Source organism: Anser brachyrhynchus (genome assembly GCF_964034855.1).
Source record: "Anser brachyrhynchus genome assembly, chromosome: 7".
NCBI lineage: Eukaryota > Metazoa > Chordata > Aves > Anseriformes > Anatidae > Anser > Anser brachyrhynchus.
This window is the reverse complement of record NC_137701.1, coordinates 21,097,243-21,117,165: the sequence shown is the minus strand read 5'-3', so window position 1 is coordinate 21,117,165 and position 19,923 is coordinate 21,097,243. Positions and strand designations below refer to the sequence as shown.

Here is a 19,923-nt window from a genome sequence, read left to right as displayed (position 1 = left end):
CCTGAATGAAGCTGCCTTCTTGGGATGAAAATTAATCTTATGGTTAGTATTTTTTGGCCCCTGGAATGACAGAGTGAAGTTACCCTCGGTGAGGATGATCTTGCTTCTCTGTTGTAACAGTATCCCAATTTCTTCTGACCGTTTCTTGCTTTTTCCACTTGCATTTTCCTGTCAACTATATCTTAGTCATCTCTTATTAACTGCTTGTCTGAAATTATCAAAGACCTTTTATATATGTTAGTCATATAAGTTCCTTTTCCTCCACTTATGATAAACAATTTGCAGCATCTCAGCCTTCCTCTTGTTGAGCCAAATTTTAGCTTTCCGAGAGTGGATCTGCTCCACTGGGCAGGGACCTCAGGCTGGTAGCCTACTCAGGCCTCATAAGCTAGCTGCCATACAGTGGGGATTTGAAACACGTATGGTTGAGGATTTGCCCTTAGAAATTTACCTATGCAATTTTCACTTTAAGATGCTTTATTTTCTACGACAACTCTACAAATATGCAGTGTAATTGCAGTATCCTACTGTTCCAGCTACAGAATTTTAGTGTCTAGACAACACGATACGCGTTTCAGCCAGGCACAGAAATATTACTGTCCCATCTTTATTTCTTTCACAACTGTCAGTTCTCTCGCTTTGCAAATTGACAGAGGCATGGTTTTAATAGAAAAGCAAAATACTGTATTGCAGTTAAGATGTGAAATGATTATAAATAAAAATCTCTATTGTTACTTCCTCAGTTTCAATTGCTGTTAATTTGCTTGTGCCTCTTTAGCTCTCTGAAACTTCTGTGAATAAATGAGATGACAAAGCATAATTGTAATTCAATTATGCTGTCTGTTTTAAAGCTTGACCACTGGAATGCAAAACTGTGTGAGTTCACCTCCATCAAAAAGTATTTCTGAAATAAAATACTTGTTTCTGTCTCAGTGAAACCAGAAACTGAAACTGGAAACTGAAGAGTAAATGACAGGAATAAATGATGCCTTGTCAAGTCCTGAAAAAGGCTAATGAAACCTTGCAGCTGCCAAATCTGACTGAAACCAGTGGCCTGTGAATTGCAGCGTTCAAGGGAAAAAGTCAAAGATAATCCAGATGTTCCCAAGCAGAACACTTCACAATACTTTTTCATCCATTTTCTTTGTCTGTATAAAGTTTAAAAAAGGAAAAAAAAAGATATTTTTTTAATGCATTTTCTGAAGCTGGTTATTTGACATTCAAAATAATTTAATGTGCTTAGCACATTATTTATTTCCATACTCATTACTTTAAAGGTGACTTTTATATTTACCATTTTGAACACAGGATTGTTCGTGTGAAGAAGGTTTCTTAGGACATTTCTTTTGACAGCCTCTTTATATTCTTCCTGAAGTGCTTGTCTTTCGGCAATGCATAAAATGAATCTTGAAAATCAAAAGGAGGTTTGTGCATAATTCTGGAACTGACTATCTTTTACCATTTATTTTTGCTCATTATTATGCTGGCTGATGAAATATTCTAAGCTGGAGACCTGTGAATAAATCTTCATTTAAATGTGTTTTAAAGAGGTAGTTGATATTTTGTTCACTTATGGTTTTATATTTGTTTTACAGCCAGACCTGTAGTTTGTTGTTAATCCACTAGTTTGCTTACTTAGCAGCATCAGAATAAATAGTCATGTAAAATCACAACCAAAAGAGGGCAAGTGTGGAGTTATACATCACAAAATGCAGAGCCATCATTCTTTTCTAAGAAAGAATGTAAGCAGGTGTTCAATTTGCATTTTACTGGATCAGGACCCTTTTTTAAAAAAAAAAAAGTTTTAAAAGTGGATTGTTAACTTAGACCCTTTCTAGTAATTAGGATCCTACAGTCTCTTATCTGTATTTGTCAATTTAACATTCAACTCAATATACATTTGCTTTACAGACTTTAGCACTATGTATAGCCTATGGAACAAACAGAACATCCATTCCAGTGAAGGGGGAAATATCAGATAACTCTGTAAATAAAAGACAGCAAAATACTTGGGCAAGGAGAACTTTTTTTTTTTTTCTTTCAGCAATGAGGCAGGAGTGTATTCTGCTCTCTCTTAACTGTTTCCTGGGTAGATTTTGATTACGTTACCGTAGTAGGTTTTGACCTTGGTTTAAAGCAGCATATCCTTGCTCTCCTTGTTAGAATTAAGGCACTTCCACATTATTTCAGTAGATACACCTTTAATATTCTAGCAAATAAGAATTGAAGTTGTGCTTTAACAGTTTAGAACGAGATATTTACATAAGTAGAACAATCCTTTCAGGGAAAAGGGAAGTAGAGTGGAAAAGGAGAAACTATTCCGAAGCAGAAGTGAATCATTTCCAAGTGAGAAGGCGGCTGGAGAGTGAATTTGGCAGGAGCATACCTTTCCTCTGTTCCCCTCCCCATCCCACCCCTTTTGAAGAAGTAATTTCAAAGGCCTGCCTTCAAATACATGGAGGATTTTGTGCTGATTCTCCACTCCTGCTTGGAAACTCTGCAGTTTCTATCTTAGCCTTACAGAGCTGAAGGCAGTACCCTGCTTTCTACTGAGTGAACTTCGGTGAAATATAATACTGAAAGTAAATCAAACTTGAGTAGCCTTTAGTAGGAGGCAGATGAATGGGGGAGTGTTTAGGATGTGAATTATTCAGTTAGATCAATGGAAACCTCTTACTGATTTGAATGGGCCACAAACCAGGAAATCCTCTGAATCTTGTTGAGAATCCTTTTGTTATTTTCAGTGACTTACCCAATGTGGGGATGCTTTGCAGAACAGGATTTAAAATTTGAGAATTTGAGAATTGGTCAGGTACTAATTAATGTCAAGCGTTCACTTACTTAAATACAAACCGTTTGTTTTATGTAACCTTTTGTAAGGAAATCTCATTATATACATGGTTAACTTTCTGCTTTTTCTATGTCTTTTTCACTTAGCTTTTGGAAACAGGCACAAATGGTTTAATTTCATGTAAAATCTGTCTACCTGTAAACCTAGGCAACTGTCAACAGAACTATTGTCTCTGGTTGCCCTATATTTAGTATGCTTAAAAAATAAATAAATTGCAACATGCATGTATGGGGCTGTGACTGCCAGAGCGTGTTCATGGTGACAGGTGTTGGAGGTTCATCTGCTAATTTCTTATTAGAAACAGTGTGGTAGGCTGATGATACAATCTGGTCATTGGAGGCCCTATCTTGGTTTTGGCTTATGTGGCTAAGTTTACTGAAGTAATTTAAAAAAAATAGTAAATGTGTTTTCAATTTTATTTATTTTTTTGATAGATGTATTTTAAGATGAAAATATTTATTTTCCTTTTCCCAATAAAAATCTATTATCTGTGTTCTGTAATTAGGCTCACATCTTACTGTAAAGGATGAATGGTGTTCACTGAACTGCATCATTGGCCTTATTGTGGTAAAATGACTGATTTTGTTTCACCAGCTGTGACTTTGGAGGCAGGCTGAATGACGGGGAACACATAAAGCTCAACATATTAAACTATTTCTAGCACATAACTGTACATGTATCATTGAGAATTCAGCAGCAGTTCTTGTTTGATAAGCTTGCTAATGTCGTGTTCTAAGGAACACTGCTTCTGCATGAGGTCTCTGATACAGGCTGAACCCTGCAGTCCTTACTGAAGCAAAGCTCCCGTTGAAACACAGGATCACTATGACCATGGAAGACACTGAATATGAGAGTATGTGACCAGCTCCTCACAAGAGCAATACATCTGCCTAAGGAAATAGAGCATGTAGTTCTATGACTAATTATGAATTATAGAAAGAAAGGATAAAAGACACAATGTTGGGAAATAAATGGTTGATTACTCATCTTGCTTCCAAAGAGAACATTTTCAAAAGGCAAGCCCAATTATACTCGCTTTTTTCAGTCAGATATCTACTTCTCCTAATTTCCATCTCTTATAGTAGAAAATAAGACTACATTGTCCTTCAGCTTGTTGTATATGTGGCAAAGGTGATTGAGAGGTTGCATGCAGTGTTCTGATTTTATATGAAGATGGTAAATTATGGCAGCAAGTTAACAAGAGGTATAGCTTTCAGTTTTTCTGTGAATGTGTTCTGAGTACTGTAGAAGCTGCCAGATGTTGCTGAAATTCAGTGATGTCAGCTGATGCAAGGATACAAAAGCCATAGAACTGCATGTGCTGTGTTTAATATAATCTGGAGTCACAAATGGCCTTAGTTGGAAATTTGATAAGCCAAAGTTGTGAGGCAAGTGTTGTATTTCTCTGTGGTTTAGCATCTGATTATGTATGAGTTGTTTTACCTTTTATCTTTAAAGCGGTATGAATTGCAGATGTTTTAATGGATTATTAATTTCAAACTGCAAAGGATTTAATATGCTCACAAAACAAACAAAACAACTTAAATTCTTGGATAGCGAGTTGCCCTTGCATATCTGGCATCTTGTGTTAGACTAAAAGTTGGGTTTAAGTGATATCACCTCTGGAGGTGCTGTGGAAGTGATGAATTTTTCTGCCATCATCATGAATCACACTTTGTGTTGTGTTAGTTGAAGAGATGTTGGGGAAGCTTAACTGACCCTCTTATGCTCCTTCCTGGAAATTCTTTATGGGCATAATAGCAGAAGAGGGTGAGCCTATTTTGTACCTTGCATTTAGGTAATGCCTTTCACCAGAGGGCAACAATGTGCTTTACAGATGTTAAAAGAGTTAAGGTTCTGGACCCATTTAGTCCAATTTTATAGATGGGGTACTTCAAGCATCAATTTAGTGATTTAAGAACAAAGGACTACTAATTTTATGATCTTACTACAGACAAATTAAGAACAATGTATCATCTTCTATCAACAATACCAAAGTTATTGAGCTCAAGAAGACATCTATAGAGTTACAGATTCCTTGGTTGTGTATGTGTGTGTGTCCACAATTCATGATTTGGCACATGGCATACTCAGCCACCTCTGAGAGAGTATTCAGTAGCTACCAGCAAGTGCTTAGTAGCTTAGTAATTCATTGGACAAAGCATGTTCTGTGTGGTTAAAACATGACTTACTTCATTAATCATTAACCTGCCAATGACTGAATGTATTTCCTGAATGACGTCTGTTCTGCTCATCTGTTCTTCTGTGATGAAATCACACCTGTTTCCATCATAACACCTGCAACTAACGTAAGTACCCATGTGTCTTTTTTTCCTTCTTGAAGAAGTTCCTTGTAAGAGGAATAGTGCCTCCAAACAGTATGCTTTTTGTAAGCACCATCATTACCACCCTGGAAGGTTTTTAAGAACAGTCTGAAGAGGAAAGACGAAACTACGTATTTCATGAACAGTACCTGAGCTTTTGTAAAAATGAATTATTTTGCAGTGAAATTCAAAATGTTGGCGTCATTCTAAAAAGAAATGCATTATATTTCCATGCAGTACAATAAAAAAGTTGCTCTTACCAGAACTCAAGTTGTCAGATAGAGTGCTATTCCTGCAAAATAAAGACTAAATAACATAGCTGGCGCTATCCCCAGCTGCGAGTCTATTAAAGCTCTGTCCAGAGGTCATGCATGTAGGTTGTGTGGACTGATAACCATTTTCATTATAGAGAAAGAGGTTTTTAAAGATTACCTTTCTTCGATACAAGGTTTTTATCTTGGAGTACCTCTTGAAATCCTTTGCTGTTTTTGCTTTTTTATGTTCATACACAGCCACGCATTCTGTGATGTGTATGAATATATGAACCTGGTAAATGGAAGAGAGCACTGAAACATTATTGTAATTGAAAATAACCAATCATATCTTTTTTTCTAATAATATATCTGTTAAGTGATGCACATCTCAAGCATTCTGGATTTCTTCACTTCAAGAAGAAAATTGTGTTCCCTGAGTCTTCTATAAGAAAAGAGGAAGGTAATAACATATTCATCCTGGAAAACATGACAGCCTGCAGTGAAATTAGATGACTGCATTTGTTTTGAGTAGATACAGATGAACAAAAATGATCCATCTACAACAAAGCCACATGGTCTTTTCCTTTCTTCTTTTCCTTTTAGTGTTTTGTTTGAGAGTAATTGTTAAATGGAACTACTCTGAATCAATGTGTGAAAAATTCAAGACCGCTATGCAGATCAACTCTAATTTATGTTGTATTTATGTTTTTTGCCTTTTTGTTCTGTGAGATGTTTCCAAACAGTGTGTTGCTGTCATATGTGGCCCTGGTATAAATGAAGCAATTTGTTATATAACCCAGACTATTAGTGAATGTTTCTGTTGTCGAATAAGTCATGTGATTTATTTATTTTTTTTTGCCAATTCAGCGGTATGTGGTCATTTGTATTGAGCTGCCAAATGCAGCAAAGGACAAATCATTAAGGTTTTATAAAATAAAAGTTTAATCTTAGGAAGTTAAATGGACTTCAATACTTAATAAATCTTAAGCTGCTGAAAAAAAACTTTGGAAGGTAATAGTACAATATGCAGTTTATGAATACTTCTTGTTGTAGGTTGACCCACTGAAATTTGGTCCACTTAACTTGACCTATAAGCCTTTCTCTGTATGTTTATGTAATTTAATTGTAACGGTCAGAAAGGAAAATAATAATATATCAAGTAACATGGAACCCATCAGAGTTTAAGATAATTCCTGTGGAAGAGAGTATGTAATATAAAAATACTGTCTGCTAAATGTCATTTTAAATAATGACATCTATTTTTAATAGAGTTTACAGCATGGAGACTTTATCTCCTGAGTCATCCAAACTGAATACCAGTTGAAATCTGGACTGAAAATCCTACAGTTTGTTGACAACTTGGTGGTTCTTATTTTGATGATATCCATACTTAAAAAGTCATGGTTAGAGTCAGTGATCTGGGGTAAAGGGCTAAAAGGCTGTGATAGCTAGGTTAATCTTCCAGTCTCAGTTGATCTTTTCTGAGTCAGTCTGAATTAAAAGGGAAATGCTGGGAAGCACACTGTGAGCATTACTGACTGCCAACTTCAAAGGTATTGACATAAAAGGAGAAGGACATGAAAAGAGGAAAACTGTCAATGAAAAAGCAGCAGCAAGAAAAAACCAACAGGCCTCTGAAGGACATGTAGACCACTTGGGCATTACTTTCTCCACCATCATTTTATTCCTAGTAGAACCAGTATCATCTCTGATGACTATTTGTGAGAAAATTCTGGTAAACATTACCATTGTAACCCCCAAAACTTTATTTTATTTTTTTTTCAGAAATCCTCCTCCTACTTTGCTACATCCTGAAAAATGGTGCAGAGGATTCAATCATTTCATTTCACAGTGAGTTTTATTTTCTTTTAAAACTAGTTTATTCAGCAACACCTGTGTGTGTCTAAATCTGAAAGCAGAATTTATTTATGGAGTTGTTACTTTTGCCGGTTTTTAACTTCAGTTTTCTTTTCATAGATTCTAAACTGTTCTTCAGTTTTTGAGAGCTATAGAGCACAGTTTGATCTTCTCATGTAATTTGTTTCACAGCTTCTTTTAACTCTGTAGTTGATTCGCTTCTTGACTTTTTGTTAAACCTGGGGCATGTTTATAATATACCTGATTGTCTTGATCGTTTTGGAGTGGACTTCTGTGTCGAAGAGAAAATGGATTAGTGAAAATGACTGCTGGTCAATTTAAAATAAGAATATAAAGACCAGATGGACAATAGTTGTCTTTTTCCACCTTACAAATATTCAGCAGTATACTCAATATGTAAATTGTATACTCAATATGTAGATGAACATGAGTTGTACCAAAAGTGTAACATGTTACCTGAATGCTACATTGAACTGAAATATGCTCTTGTTTTGCCTTTTTCTTTTTACAGTGAAACTAAGAAATTGTACTTTACTAGCTGTTAGCATTATATTCATAAATCTTAGAGCAACTTCTACAAGCGATTTTGGGGGTTTGTTTGTGACCGAATTTCATTGTGACTGAATACAGCTTAAACTGTGTAACATGGGGGATAATATTATCAAACTCTGGGAAGTTCACACTGTTCAGATAACCAAATACTTTGAACACTGCTGGCCAATATTGACTTTTTAAGATAGGTTTGGAAACCTGTACGTTTCCACATTTAATCTGTCCTATCTCAATGCACGTATAGTTTCTTGTGGAGGATTACAATATCCATACCTGGTAAGTTTTTCAGTCAGTTGTGCAGTAGTGTCTTCCCATTTTAGAAGAAGTTAAAATAGAAAGATTAATGTGAATAAAAATAAAAAAAATATTCTTATTTACTATGCTGATCTTTAAATCAGGCAGCAAGATGGGGCAAACTTTAATAGCATATAGTGGAAGGCCATTACTGTCATTGCTGCAGTGTGACTCAGGATCTCTTAAAGAGCAGGTAGTAGAAGTACATCCTTTTAAAGCAGGTTGACCTGAGTTCTGTTTCTCCATAATGCCTGTCCTTTTCTACTCAGCAGTGAACATTGTAATCTGTGGCAGAATCAGTGGTTAACTACAGAAGTCACTGCGTGGTGGATGAATTCCCTTCTATTATAGAGAAACATTCTTTTTACAGTATATATGGACAGTACCTGATATTTTGGGGAACTCTAGTGCAAGGAGGTTATGTTCCATTTGTGCTTTAGAGAGTCAGTGCGCCAGGTAAGTACGAAGATTACATTCCTTTCTCGGAAACATTGTGCCTCTGCACCAGAATCCATTTGTTTCTTTCTTAGGGTCTTCCTTTTTAGAAGTCTCTGCTGAGCTTGAGAACAATACAAAAAATGAAGTTTATCATTTGTTTAGTCCTTTAGTGCAGCATGCATTGTTCTTATCAGAAATCAGACTTTATAACTATACTTGTTTTAATCTTGTCCTTTGGGTTTTTGATATCTTCAAATTGTATATTTTTAATCAGATTGATTTTTAATTACTTTGCTTAATTACTTCCTCTCACCAGCAACATCTGCAGGTTTGCAGATCTTGTTTTTAATTTTTACAGTAATGCACACAATGAAGTAAGGAAGCATACTTGCAGGCAATTTCTTAACATGAAGAAATGCAACAATTGTAATAAATTTACTGTTCTTACAGAGACCTGTAAGAGAACGCTGAAGGGGAATTCTCCATGACATTGCTTCATTCTTGTGCATGTCTTATTAAGGTTGTTATGAAGCAGAGGTTACAAAATATCATTATGAGGGCTTGGATTTACACTAGTGGATTCTCTAGAAAACAAAACAAAACAAAAACAAAAACAAACAAACAAAAAGACACGTTGAATCATACAACTGCAAACCTTTTAGCCATTACTGGTAATTGGCTCATTTATGTGCATTAGGTATGTATTTGATGATGCCTGCCTTTGTGACAGCTTAGTTATGATAAATTAAAAGCAGCAATTGTATAAATTCCATACTGCCTTTTATCCATATGTTAAGACCTAGCTTGATGTTTCTGTCTCCCTTGTGATGAGTGGTTAGCTTTAAAATAATTTTATTATCTATCTCCTTCCTGATGGCTAACATCATTTGCATAACAAGCTTATCTGGTTCAAGCTGTGGGCCAGACCTGTGTACTGGAAAAATACAAGCGTTCATCTGTAGCTAAGCACACTTCTGACTTCAGTTCTGTTGACACAATAATTTCATCTATGTCAAAATTGCCAAACCTGGTCATTGTAGCCTTTTCCCCCCATTGTAATGCCTTGAAATGCCAGAATGCTTTTCACTGTTTCGAGACACATTTTTGCTATAAATGATCTCTCATGTTATAGTGATTTGCAACATGCCTGAGCTGGAAGTTTCAATATATTTTTGTGGGTAGCTCTTTAAATTGTTAAAATAATACTTTATTTTTTTCAAAAGTAAAGTCTGTATTTTGGGCTTGAACTCTACTGCTCCAAGACAGACAATATTGCAGCAGCATGTTTATGTCAGATACGTATTTACAAAGTCTGAATGGAGAACAGGCCAAGGTGGTTCATAGCTTGGTGAATTTATTTTTTTATTTTCAGTATTTTTTACCTTGACTTGAGATAAAGACTGTAATATCCTCAAGGGTTTTCACAATGATACAGCTAATCAAGATAGATACTTTGTTTTAAAAAATCGAGAAGATACAACTTCAGCCAAGTGATCTTTGGCAGCAGTCTAATTTTATATTTGGTATCTACTGAGATACATGCAGCACATAATTACTTTTAAATGGGTCAGTAAAGTTTTTAGGTATGCCTCTTTATCTGTGCTACTGTAGTTGTCCACGAAGAGCTTGGCTGCTCCGCTCATAATGTGAGAAAGAATTAGTTATCTGTTTATTTTTAACTATATATCAATAGGGATTATCATTCCTATAAGGCCATGTAAACAACCGCATCAGTTGTTGGAGGATTGGCTCCTAAAAATGGTAGACTTTTACCTGCGTTCATTTCTATGTTCAAATAAATACCAGTTTTGACGAGTTCACTGTTTGCCTATGTTTGTGAAGCTAATTTTTCAATTGCTACAGCACAGATGTTATTGCTCTCTCAAGATAAAAATTTGTCTAACACATTTTAGACATAGAGTACTTCAGAACTCATTCATAAAATAATGTAGACTGTATGTTAAAATTAATTTTAAAAAAACAAACAAACAACACATACACTAAAATTAGCTTGTATGCTGCAAATAATTTTCTTGGCAGTTTAAGTCTTGACTGATCTCTAGGGATAGATCTCTTGGAGCAGAAGGACATGATAACCTTTATTTACATTACATCACCAAATGGTAATCTTAATTAAAATGAGCAATGGTATCTCCAGGAACAGACATTCTGCTTTTAAATTTATTTAACCAATGAGTAGCTATTATGGTTCTTTAAATTAATTAGTCTTTCATGAACTGGAGGAACGTAAAGAAAAGAAATTTAGGTAGTAAAGTCAAAATATGAACTTCCAGAATTTATGGTCACATTCGTCATCAGAACATAACATTTACTTCAGCAATGACATTGCAAATACAATACCAATTTAATTTTCAGTCTCAATAAACTTATTTTTTTTCACTCATTATTAAACAGCCTCACAAGCTGAATTTCATATTGTTGAGACTACATCAGAGTAATTCGATTAATAGATCATACAGATTATACAGGTTGTATAACTTCTCTGAATGCATATCACCTTTTTTTCACAATCTAAACAGTTGTTTAACGACATTCTGTTCATATTACTTAAAGACCATTTCACTGTTTCTGTCACTTGAGTACACAATATGCAGTTGACATAACTCACTGACTTCATAGTGTCTAGAAAAACCAAGGGGTTTGTAAATGACAGAAAGATGCAGATTGTGATGTGCAAGGTTACCAGGAAATCTGTAACTTTTTCCATTTTATTCATAGCTGTAGAGTTTGAGAATCCAGCAAGAGATGAATTTGAAATGCTAAATTGTAATACCTGACAAAAGACCTCCAACACTTTTGAGTATTGCGCGAGACATTTTTATACAGATGAATGGGCATATATGATGGATATAATTATCTCTAGCTTTCTAATGAGCAGTTTTAGTAAAAAGCTGCAATTTTGCATAGAGGTGAGAAACTCCCGTGGAAGTTTGAAGCCCTGACCCTGTAATATATCATGCTAAATTATAGAAATGTCATAGTATCAGGATGTTTCACTCAGTAAAGTAGCCTGTTGAGTTCCTTACCATTAGAGATAAGTAGTCATTCTTCTCTTTGGTTTGTGGGTTCATTGGTTTGCTATTCCCAATCGTAAACACCAACAGTTTACTTCCTAAGGATATTGTAGTAAGCAAGATAAGTATCTATGCTGAAGTGGCAAGTCTAGTTGGGGAGCATTAGCGATTTTAGGAATAGTATGCTGCATTTAAGATTATAGTATAAAAGACAACATGTGAAATAGTTGCCTGAGAGGCAGTTTTCTTACTCTGTTCTTTGAGCTCATGTTGTCATTGAGTGCCAGAATCCCACTTGTGTTTTATAAATAAGTGGCATCTCAGAGAATCTGCATTTAGTCTAATCCATCAGCCTTTTGTCTTGTATTTCTGTAAGGACTGTGCTCACATCCGGTACATTCTTGCCACAATCTCTAAGCTTCTGTCCACTTTTTAGTAGAAGCTGGATTTCCAGCCACTCTTGTGTTGCCATTGGTCTATGATCCTGGAAAAAACAATGTTGTCCTTTCTTTTTGCCTCTGACTGATACTTTCTACCATACTCCTTTCTGAAGTTGCCTAACACTATTAGCCCGTATTTAAACCTGAACTGTTCCAGTTTTACTTCTTGACAGATTCTAGTGAGGTAGAGAAGTGGAATATGTCTGTGCTGAATTTGTAGTAGTTTGTTTTAGGGGAGGACTCAAGACCTGTTCCAGTTAAATTATTCTAGTTGTCAAAGAAAGGGTTTAACGTATGTTCTAGATGATCCAGTTTTGTTTGCAATGCATTTGTGATGATATGAAAGGCAGAAGTATGGAAATATAAGCAGTAAAAATTTGACTCAGGAAAGGGAAAGCACAATTTCTGACTGACAAGGGTACCTTTGCATTGGACTGATTAAGCATCAGTAGCGTAATAATGCCTCCTTCCTGTCAGCCAGACTTGCAGCATGAAGACGTGAGTTTAATCCCAGGTTTCACAACTGGAGAAAAAGTTGTCTTGCTCAAAGTCACCCAATAATCATCATCAGACCTGGGAATGGAGCAGTCCAACATACTGCTAGGTAGATTAAGGCAGGCTCCAGGGAGCACAGGTGTGTTCTCTTGTGGGCTGTGGCATACAGGACAGATCAGGCACACGGTGCTGGGAAGAAAGTTGCTGTTGCCTGTGGACTTTCAGCTAGTAGAACTAACCTGGTCTCATCTGCCCAGGTGTTTGTTAGCTTGTATGGAGATGTCAGTGTGACTGTATTTGGAGTTTCACAGCAGTGGGCATTAAACAGTCTGTTTAATGGTGTGTGAGAGACTTTTCCCAACCGCTCTGTCATTGGCATAGTGGATCTACAATTGCCCTCTTAGCATCTCTCCTTTTTTACTAGGGAAGAGTGCACTAAACACTAAAGGAAGGAAAAGATCTCTCTGTTCTTTTCTTCCTTCCAGCTATGATGTAAGATGTAGAAGAAATATGCTGTCAGCATCTGACTATGCTTTCCATATCTCCTATCTTTTTCTGTGCTTCAGCTGCCTCAAATCAGCTTCACGCTGTCACTAAAAAGGGTTATAAGACCTAAGGGAGAATGCTTGATACAACTGCAAAGCATATTGTTTATAATAAAAAGCTTCAATTATAAAAGGTTCTAAAAGCTTTTTGTGCTCTCAGGTCTGCAAGTACAGGCCAAAGAAATAGAGCAGACCCATTCCAGGTAAAAGGATAGGAAAAAAAGTGATTTCACTGTACAATATGCATTTACATGTATAAAATGCATTTGATTAGTTTTGAGATGCTTGCTAGAATTAGTGGTGGAATTTCTGGTGTCTTTGGTGAAATTCTAAGGGTTTCAACAAGAGCAAAGTCTGACCAAGAGCTGAGGGGGGCCACTCCACAATTTCCCTTGTTTATTCTCTAAGCCACCTATATGAGCCAGAGCAAACTACCGTGTCTACACAACCCAAAGGAGGGTGGGAAACCTGTTGTAATATTTGAACCTGTAGAAAAGGGAAGGCTATTTGCTACACTTCATTTTACAATTTCAGTGAATGAACATTTCTTAGGTTTCAAGTGTATCTTCTAAATTACACTATGTGGTGCCTGATGTTAAAAGTGAAACATAAAGAAGATTTATTTAGAAAACAAGTGCTGGTGACATTTCAGTATGAGAGTACTTCTCTCATTGTTAGGTAAGGTTAGTTATTTATGGCATTTGCTACCAAAAGGCAGATCAATAAAGATATAAATGTGTTCAGAGCATCAGAATTTATATTATGCATGTGATAATTGACTACTTTGTCATAAATTCAGTCTTTCATTCTGATATCTGATTGTAGCAGGAGGAACAGTAAAATACTTGTTATTTATCATGGTATGCTGGTTCAAGACAGGAGACCTATTTAACCTATCTTCAGTGGCAGCATTCCCTTTTTCCGAAGGGGCAGCTATATATAGTTCTGAAGATAAGGTTATTTGTATCCTGTATGTCCCATTGAATTAGGACTGAAGACAGAAATGCAGTTGGCAGAGCTGTCGCAGCTTTTTACTTCATTTTTGCAAATGAGTGACCTGCAGCAGTGGGGGAGGGTCAGGCCTGGGGTTGGGAAGCAGGGAGGCTTTGGGGAAGCAGGCAGGTCTCTGCAGCATTACAAATGTCATTCATGAGATGACTTTTCTCCTCCACCTCTCTCCTGCATGTGTCTGATCAGCGTCTGCCACAGCTACATGTGGCACAGAGGTAGGAGGAACCATCAGAGTGCTGGATAGGAATGGAGTAGTTTAGCCAGTTAAAAGCAATCTCAGAGATTTTTAGCCAGTTAAAAGCAATCTCAGAGATTTTTTTCTTCTTGATCTTTTACTGTTCCCTTAAAAGTGTTGACTTTTGTTCAGGGTATTACTGGTTTGATCAGAAAAGTTCTTATGAGTGCAATAAAGATTTAAAAAAAAAAAAAAGATGCTGAGGTTTTGGTTTCTTTTTCCTAGAAAGGATTAAGCATGTCAAAAGAGACTAGTTTGGGGTATAATGCACCATCATATCGATGAATGGATGCTACAATTTTCCTAAATGCTCATCCTTATGCAACTAAATAATTTAGGGCATTAGAGTTCATGACAAATACAAAATCTGATAAATAGTACTGGGAAATGATGTTTGTCAGGTACACGGGTAAGAACATGCTTCGTGAGAGCAACGTGCCATAGGTTAACATCCCCATAACTGGGGGCAGAGGTCCTAAGGTGCTAGGCATCATTGTTCAGATATAAAATGTTTATGTCTATTGATTTTCTCTAGAGGAAGACTACATACAATAGGTAGCAAAACCAAGCATATTAATAAAGCTCAAGGAATAATAACATGACCTATGCAAATGGGGAGATCATCTAACCATTTGTTGAACAGAGTGGGGAGTTTCTCTTGCCCAGAGGCTGTGGATTCCTCAAGTCTAATATAGAATCTGATACAGAGTCATAATTTTTTCCAAATAATGACCTGTTCACTGTCTGTGCACATAGATGATAAGCAGTGACTAGATGCCTGGTTGGGTCTTTGGTTTATGAGACAAAAAAAGTTCCAATCTCCTGCTAGCAACTGAGAAATCATCCGAAAATGCAACATTTTTAAAAATTAAAAATTAAAGAAAAATGTACTAGAGAGAAATTATAATTTAACTAATCTGTAAGAGTTGTAGCTGCTTGCTTTATTTTTAAAGAAAGTATTTATGGTGAAAGAAATCATTATTTAATAAAGAAGTATTTCTGGAAAAAAAAAAAAATGCTGCTGCTCTGGTTAGTTTTGCCTGCAATATTGAAGGACATTAGTAACTGTTTTCTGTTTCTGAACACACAGGAGATTTAGACCACCACTGCAGTTCTTAAGAAATCTATTTCTTTCCATTTATTCATTACTAAATATTAGCTCATGAATGCTGATAAAATAGCTCCCCTTTTCAGTCATCTGATCTGCCACTTGCAAAATGGCAGTTTACATTGGTGAGATACAGCAGTTCCAACAATGTTATCATCCAAGTGCAAGCAGGCAGTGAGTTTTTACAGGCTGCCTCAGACGGGTCTGTGTGTACAGGAGGCTGCTCTTATCCTTTGCTAATAAATGCTTCATCTTTGCCTGCAATCGTGGCAGAATGGAAGTGGTGCTTAGGAGCCTGGCTGTGAGATTGCAGCAAATGGCTGCAACCTATGTTTAATGTAGTGACGCTAATGAATTCTGAGAATTAATTTTCAGCTAAGAAAGCACGATGGAAGATAGTAGAATTTCAAATTAGGTAATGGATTGACTTTCATCAAGGCCAGTGTGTACAGTGTTTGTTTCTTTTCCAATCTCTGCATACTTACTCTTAGAGTTATTTTAGATCCAAAAAATTGCAGACCAAGTATGATAATATTTTCATTGTACCTTATGAGAAACTCATCTTGTAGTAAATTTTCTAGTCACTTTGCTGTGCGGGAGGCAGTCTCACCACTTAAGTTTTTTTTTTTTTTATGTGTAATTTCCATGGGTCAAACAAACTGGATTAAATTGCAGGTGCACCACATTTGTTAGTTTGGTATGTAATTGTATGGTTGATGTTTGACAGTGCCTAAGCTAACTGTCCAAATTGGTCTTAAATGAATGCTCAGATGAGCATCTGAAGATACTTTGGTTTTCTCCTTTCCTCAGAAGCAAATCCAACAGTGACATGATTTCTTAATATTTACTTGCACATGCACAATGCTTACTTTGATTTCTGTTGGCCGCACTGAATAGGAATACTTTCTAGTGAGTGACCTTATAAAAGCTGCTTTGTTACTGTACTCTTCCTCTTAAATGTTAATGTCATGAGATTTCAAAGGTATATATTACTTCTTGATTTCTTTTTTCTGTGCTTGATGTGGACTATATTTCCTGATTGAATGTACTGATCAGTTATGGCAACTGTGTATGCAGGCACAGTAGAAAGCACTGTAATAATGCTCACCTCCCTGCAGGCCCTAACATTGTAAATGCATCGATGTTTTCTGTAGTGTCAACACTGCTTCCAGTGTAGATACCTTACTCAACTTCTGCAGTGATATTGGCAGCCTGACACCTTTTTCACTAGCACATAAGTGGTGGCCCACGACTTGTTAGCTGTTAGTTACTAGTTCTTTGCTTTGTTGTGACATCTTGCTGTCCATCTGAGAGTATATTCAGTAAGCTGTCTGAGCTTGGAACGGAGACTTGGATCACGGAATTGCAATTGTGTCTTGTGTGTTACTAGCTTAGTTGTCTTATGAATTCATGAGGCTTCACTTTTGTTTCAAGTGAACAAAATCTCTGTTCTAAACGAACAGAGATTGCAAAAATATCCTACTTCACATGAAATGAAATGCTGCAATATAGATGAAACTATAGATGAAACTATATGTAAGCTTGAAGAGTTGCAAAGCAGAAGAGCAGCTTGCATGCAAAGTGACTAGTCAGCAGGGGAACAGCAAGAGCATGCAGCAGAAACAAAAGTAAACCTCAAGTAGTTTTCAAGACCCTCTCTCTGACAGAACTTACCTATGCTCATTCAAACACATGCAAGACCCAAACAGCTAGTGTTTCAGGCACATAATGGAGGAGCTAAGAACTTCTTTCTCTAAAGTGTTTCCCTTCTCATCTTTTCAGACTTCCTCAATAAATGCAGTATCCTGGACATCTGGATAATTCATGTAGGAACCATCTGTATGGGAAGAAATTCTCTTGCAACTTCTGGATCTTGTCCATAGGGTATCTTTGGGGGTGCATTGGTCCTGAGCTCAGAGCAAAATTTGTTGTAATAAATGCATACCACAGGATAGAAGTTTTTTATACTCTCAAGGTGTTCTATGTGGAAATCTGTAATTTCTTGAAGAGATTCCATTTAAACTCAACTTTCAATTGTCTAAAAAGTAACTGCTGCTGTATCTTCACTGTAATGCTCCAGATGTATTCAAATGAAACGAGTATTTATATATTAATAATGTAGTATCAATGAAAAGAATTTGTAGTTACTGTTAGAATGGTAAAAATCATGAGTGTATGAGCTTTTCAGAATGACATACCCACTTCAGACACTTGTCATCAATCCATGATTTTTGTATGGTTTTGTATTTTTTTTCCATTGCCTGTCTTGATTAATGGTATCTTTCTTTTCAAATGCTTTTTTCCTTTTTCTCAGGAAACACATAAATTTAACCAGGATTGGCACGGACTGTATTGTCTGTGTGGGTGTATTGACTTTTAAAGACCATGGATGACAGCAAGAAAAGTATGTGTGAGGGCTGGGGGGGGACATGAACCTGTTAAAGGCTAATGATGGATCTCTCTTCATGGGAGGACAGGAGTGGTATTTATAGCCTTGCACTCAGAGGGATGGAGATAAAGCACGTTCTGTTAGTTTAGTCTTCTATTGGGAGGCTTCAGTTCTAACCAATTGCGAAACTCACCAAAACTGACAGCAGATTTTACAGACTGTCTTTTCTGGACTAGATGTAGCAAGAAGAGGCTGAGAAAATGGTTTTCAGGAACCTAAAGTATTAAAGTTATGTCCAAAGACATTGCAGGATCATTTTAAGACCAGACTTTAGGCTTCAGTAAAGTATTTGAGGTGAGGCTAAACTTTATTTGTTTGCTAAAGTGCTTGATAATATTTGAAGTCAGTTAATGTGTATGATATTTTATATATATATATATATTTAAGTTTTGTATTGATACTGCTAGAATATCTGTTATTCTAAAAGACATTAAAGTTTCAATGAATTTTTGGGTAAAAAGATAATTTTTGTTTGAGATATTTGGCCCTGATAAGGAAGTACTTTAGATGTGTCAGTTAATAGCAGCAAATATGAAATGTAATTGTGAAGTATATAGCATGAATATGTCTCATCAAATAACCTCATCTTGGGCTATGATTCGCTGAAATATTAGTTGCTGGGAGGGAGACGTATGTTGAATTGCAGCTTTTCTCTCATGCTTGATTGTTATCATTGTTTTTATTTGAGCAAAAGAAACAGAATACTTTAATGTAAAGAGGAATTAGAGGGTACTTTAAAGCAATCTGATCCTGTTAGATCATTCTTCTGTTTGAGCAGTATTATTTCAGCTTTATTGTACAGAAGAAAATTTTAGTTTAATCATGGCGTCCTCAATTTTAAATTTTTATTATATAAATTAATATGACACTTCATGCTAATCTAATAGGATGCATCTCTTTAATCATTACTTGATCACCTGTTTCTGTCCCAAAGACAACTTTGGAACCCTGGCTAGCATTTAAATCTGACTCATTCATTTCTTTTCCAGTCTGAAATAAAAGGGTTTACAGAATTTTCTATGATTCTTATGCTAACACCATCGTGGTATAGAAGCTCTATCTGAAACATTCATTTTAAACACAGAACAAATCTTTATATCAAATTGTTCTGACTGGTGTTGTATCGCAAGTTTCAGTTGTGGTTTTCATTAGGCAATGTCCTGCGGTTCTTTATTATAACTGTCATTGGAGACTAGGTAGAAAATTGAAGTGAATGAAATATTGCCTATTTATCTTAGGTTATGTTTAGTATATATTAACTGTACAATACTAACAAGATGCAATGACTTTTTTTCATAATAAGCTAGTTACCGTTTTTAAAAAAAAGATTGAAATAAGGTAAAATTCATAACCTTTATACTAGTATAGTTGTAGGGTGAATTCACTTTAAGTATTTTATGTCAGATTTATTCCAATATATAGGAGAAGTCTGTTTGCATACTAAGGAACTCAGATTTGTGGAAAAGGAAACTACTATAACAACCACACAGTAAGCCAGCTCAAATCACGCTGTAATGAAATATCATCATTGCATAAGACTGCTATTTCTCTGTCACAGGTGTCTTATCAAGGATTTTGAAAAGCGTCCTTCAGTCACCCACCTTTTGGAGCACCCGTTTATTAAACAAGTACATGGTAAAGATATGTCTCTGCAAAAACAGCTGGCCGAACTCATCCAAGAACAGCAGCGGCTAGGCTCCGTAGCCAAAACGAGGTACTGTACAACACACATGCAGCAGCTATCCTTCCTCCCACTAATCCTGGAAGCAAAATTTGAAACTTTGAATGCCCAGATATTTACTGTTTCAAATGATCATATGAATGTATTGACTAGCAATATTACTAACAGTAATACTAGCAGGCATACTAGCTGTATGCCATGTGAATGCAAGAAACATACTTTCCCATGGATAGCTTTTAAAGCTACTTTGATCAGTCATGATACAAACTCTCCTTAGCCTTCTTTTTCCCACTGAATTCTAATTTTATATGTTTTTGCTTTTGGCTTAATCTC

The 19,923-nt window shown here is 36.0% G+C and overlaps 1 protein-coding gene across 4 annotated transcripts in view; it reads left to right on the top strand.

Annotated features, from left to right (window-relative positions):
• MYO3B (myosin IIIB) overlaps positions 1–19,923 on the top strand; it is a gene marked incomplete at its 5' end in the record, with an annotated part of 256,357 nt that overhangs the window by 65,954 nt on the left and 170,480 nt on the right. The window contains 2 exons of one of the 4 annotated variants that reach the window (XM_080600926.1): positions 7,215–7,280; positions 19,468–19,623. In XM_080600926.1, the coding sequence (XP_080457052.1) occupies positions 7,215–7,280; positions 19,468–19,623 (222 nt within the window). Of the gene's footprint in view, positions 1–3,356; positions 4,030–7,214; positions 7,281–7,406; positions 13,195–17,242; positions 17,881–19,467; positions 19,624–19,923 lie in introns of those variants that run through there. The other 3 variants (XM_080600928.1, XM_080600929.1, XM_080600930.1) reach the window with 3 other exon arrangements.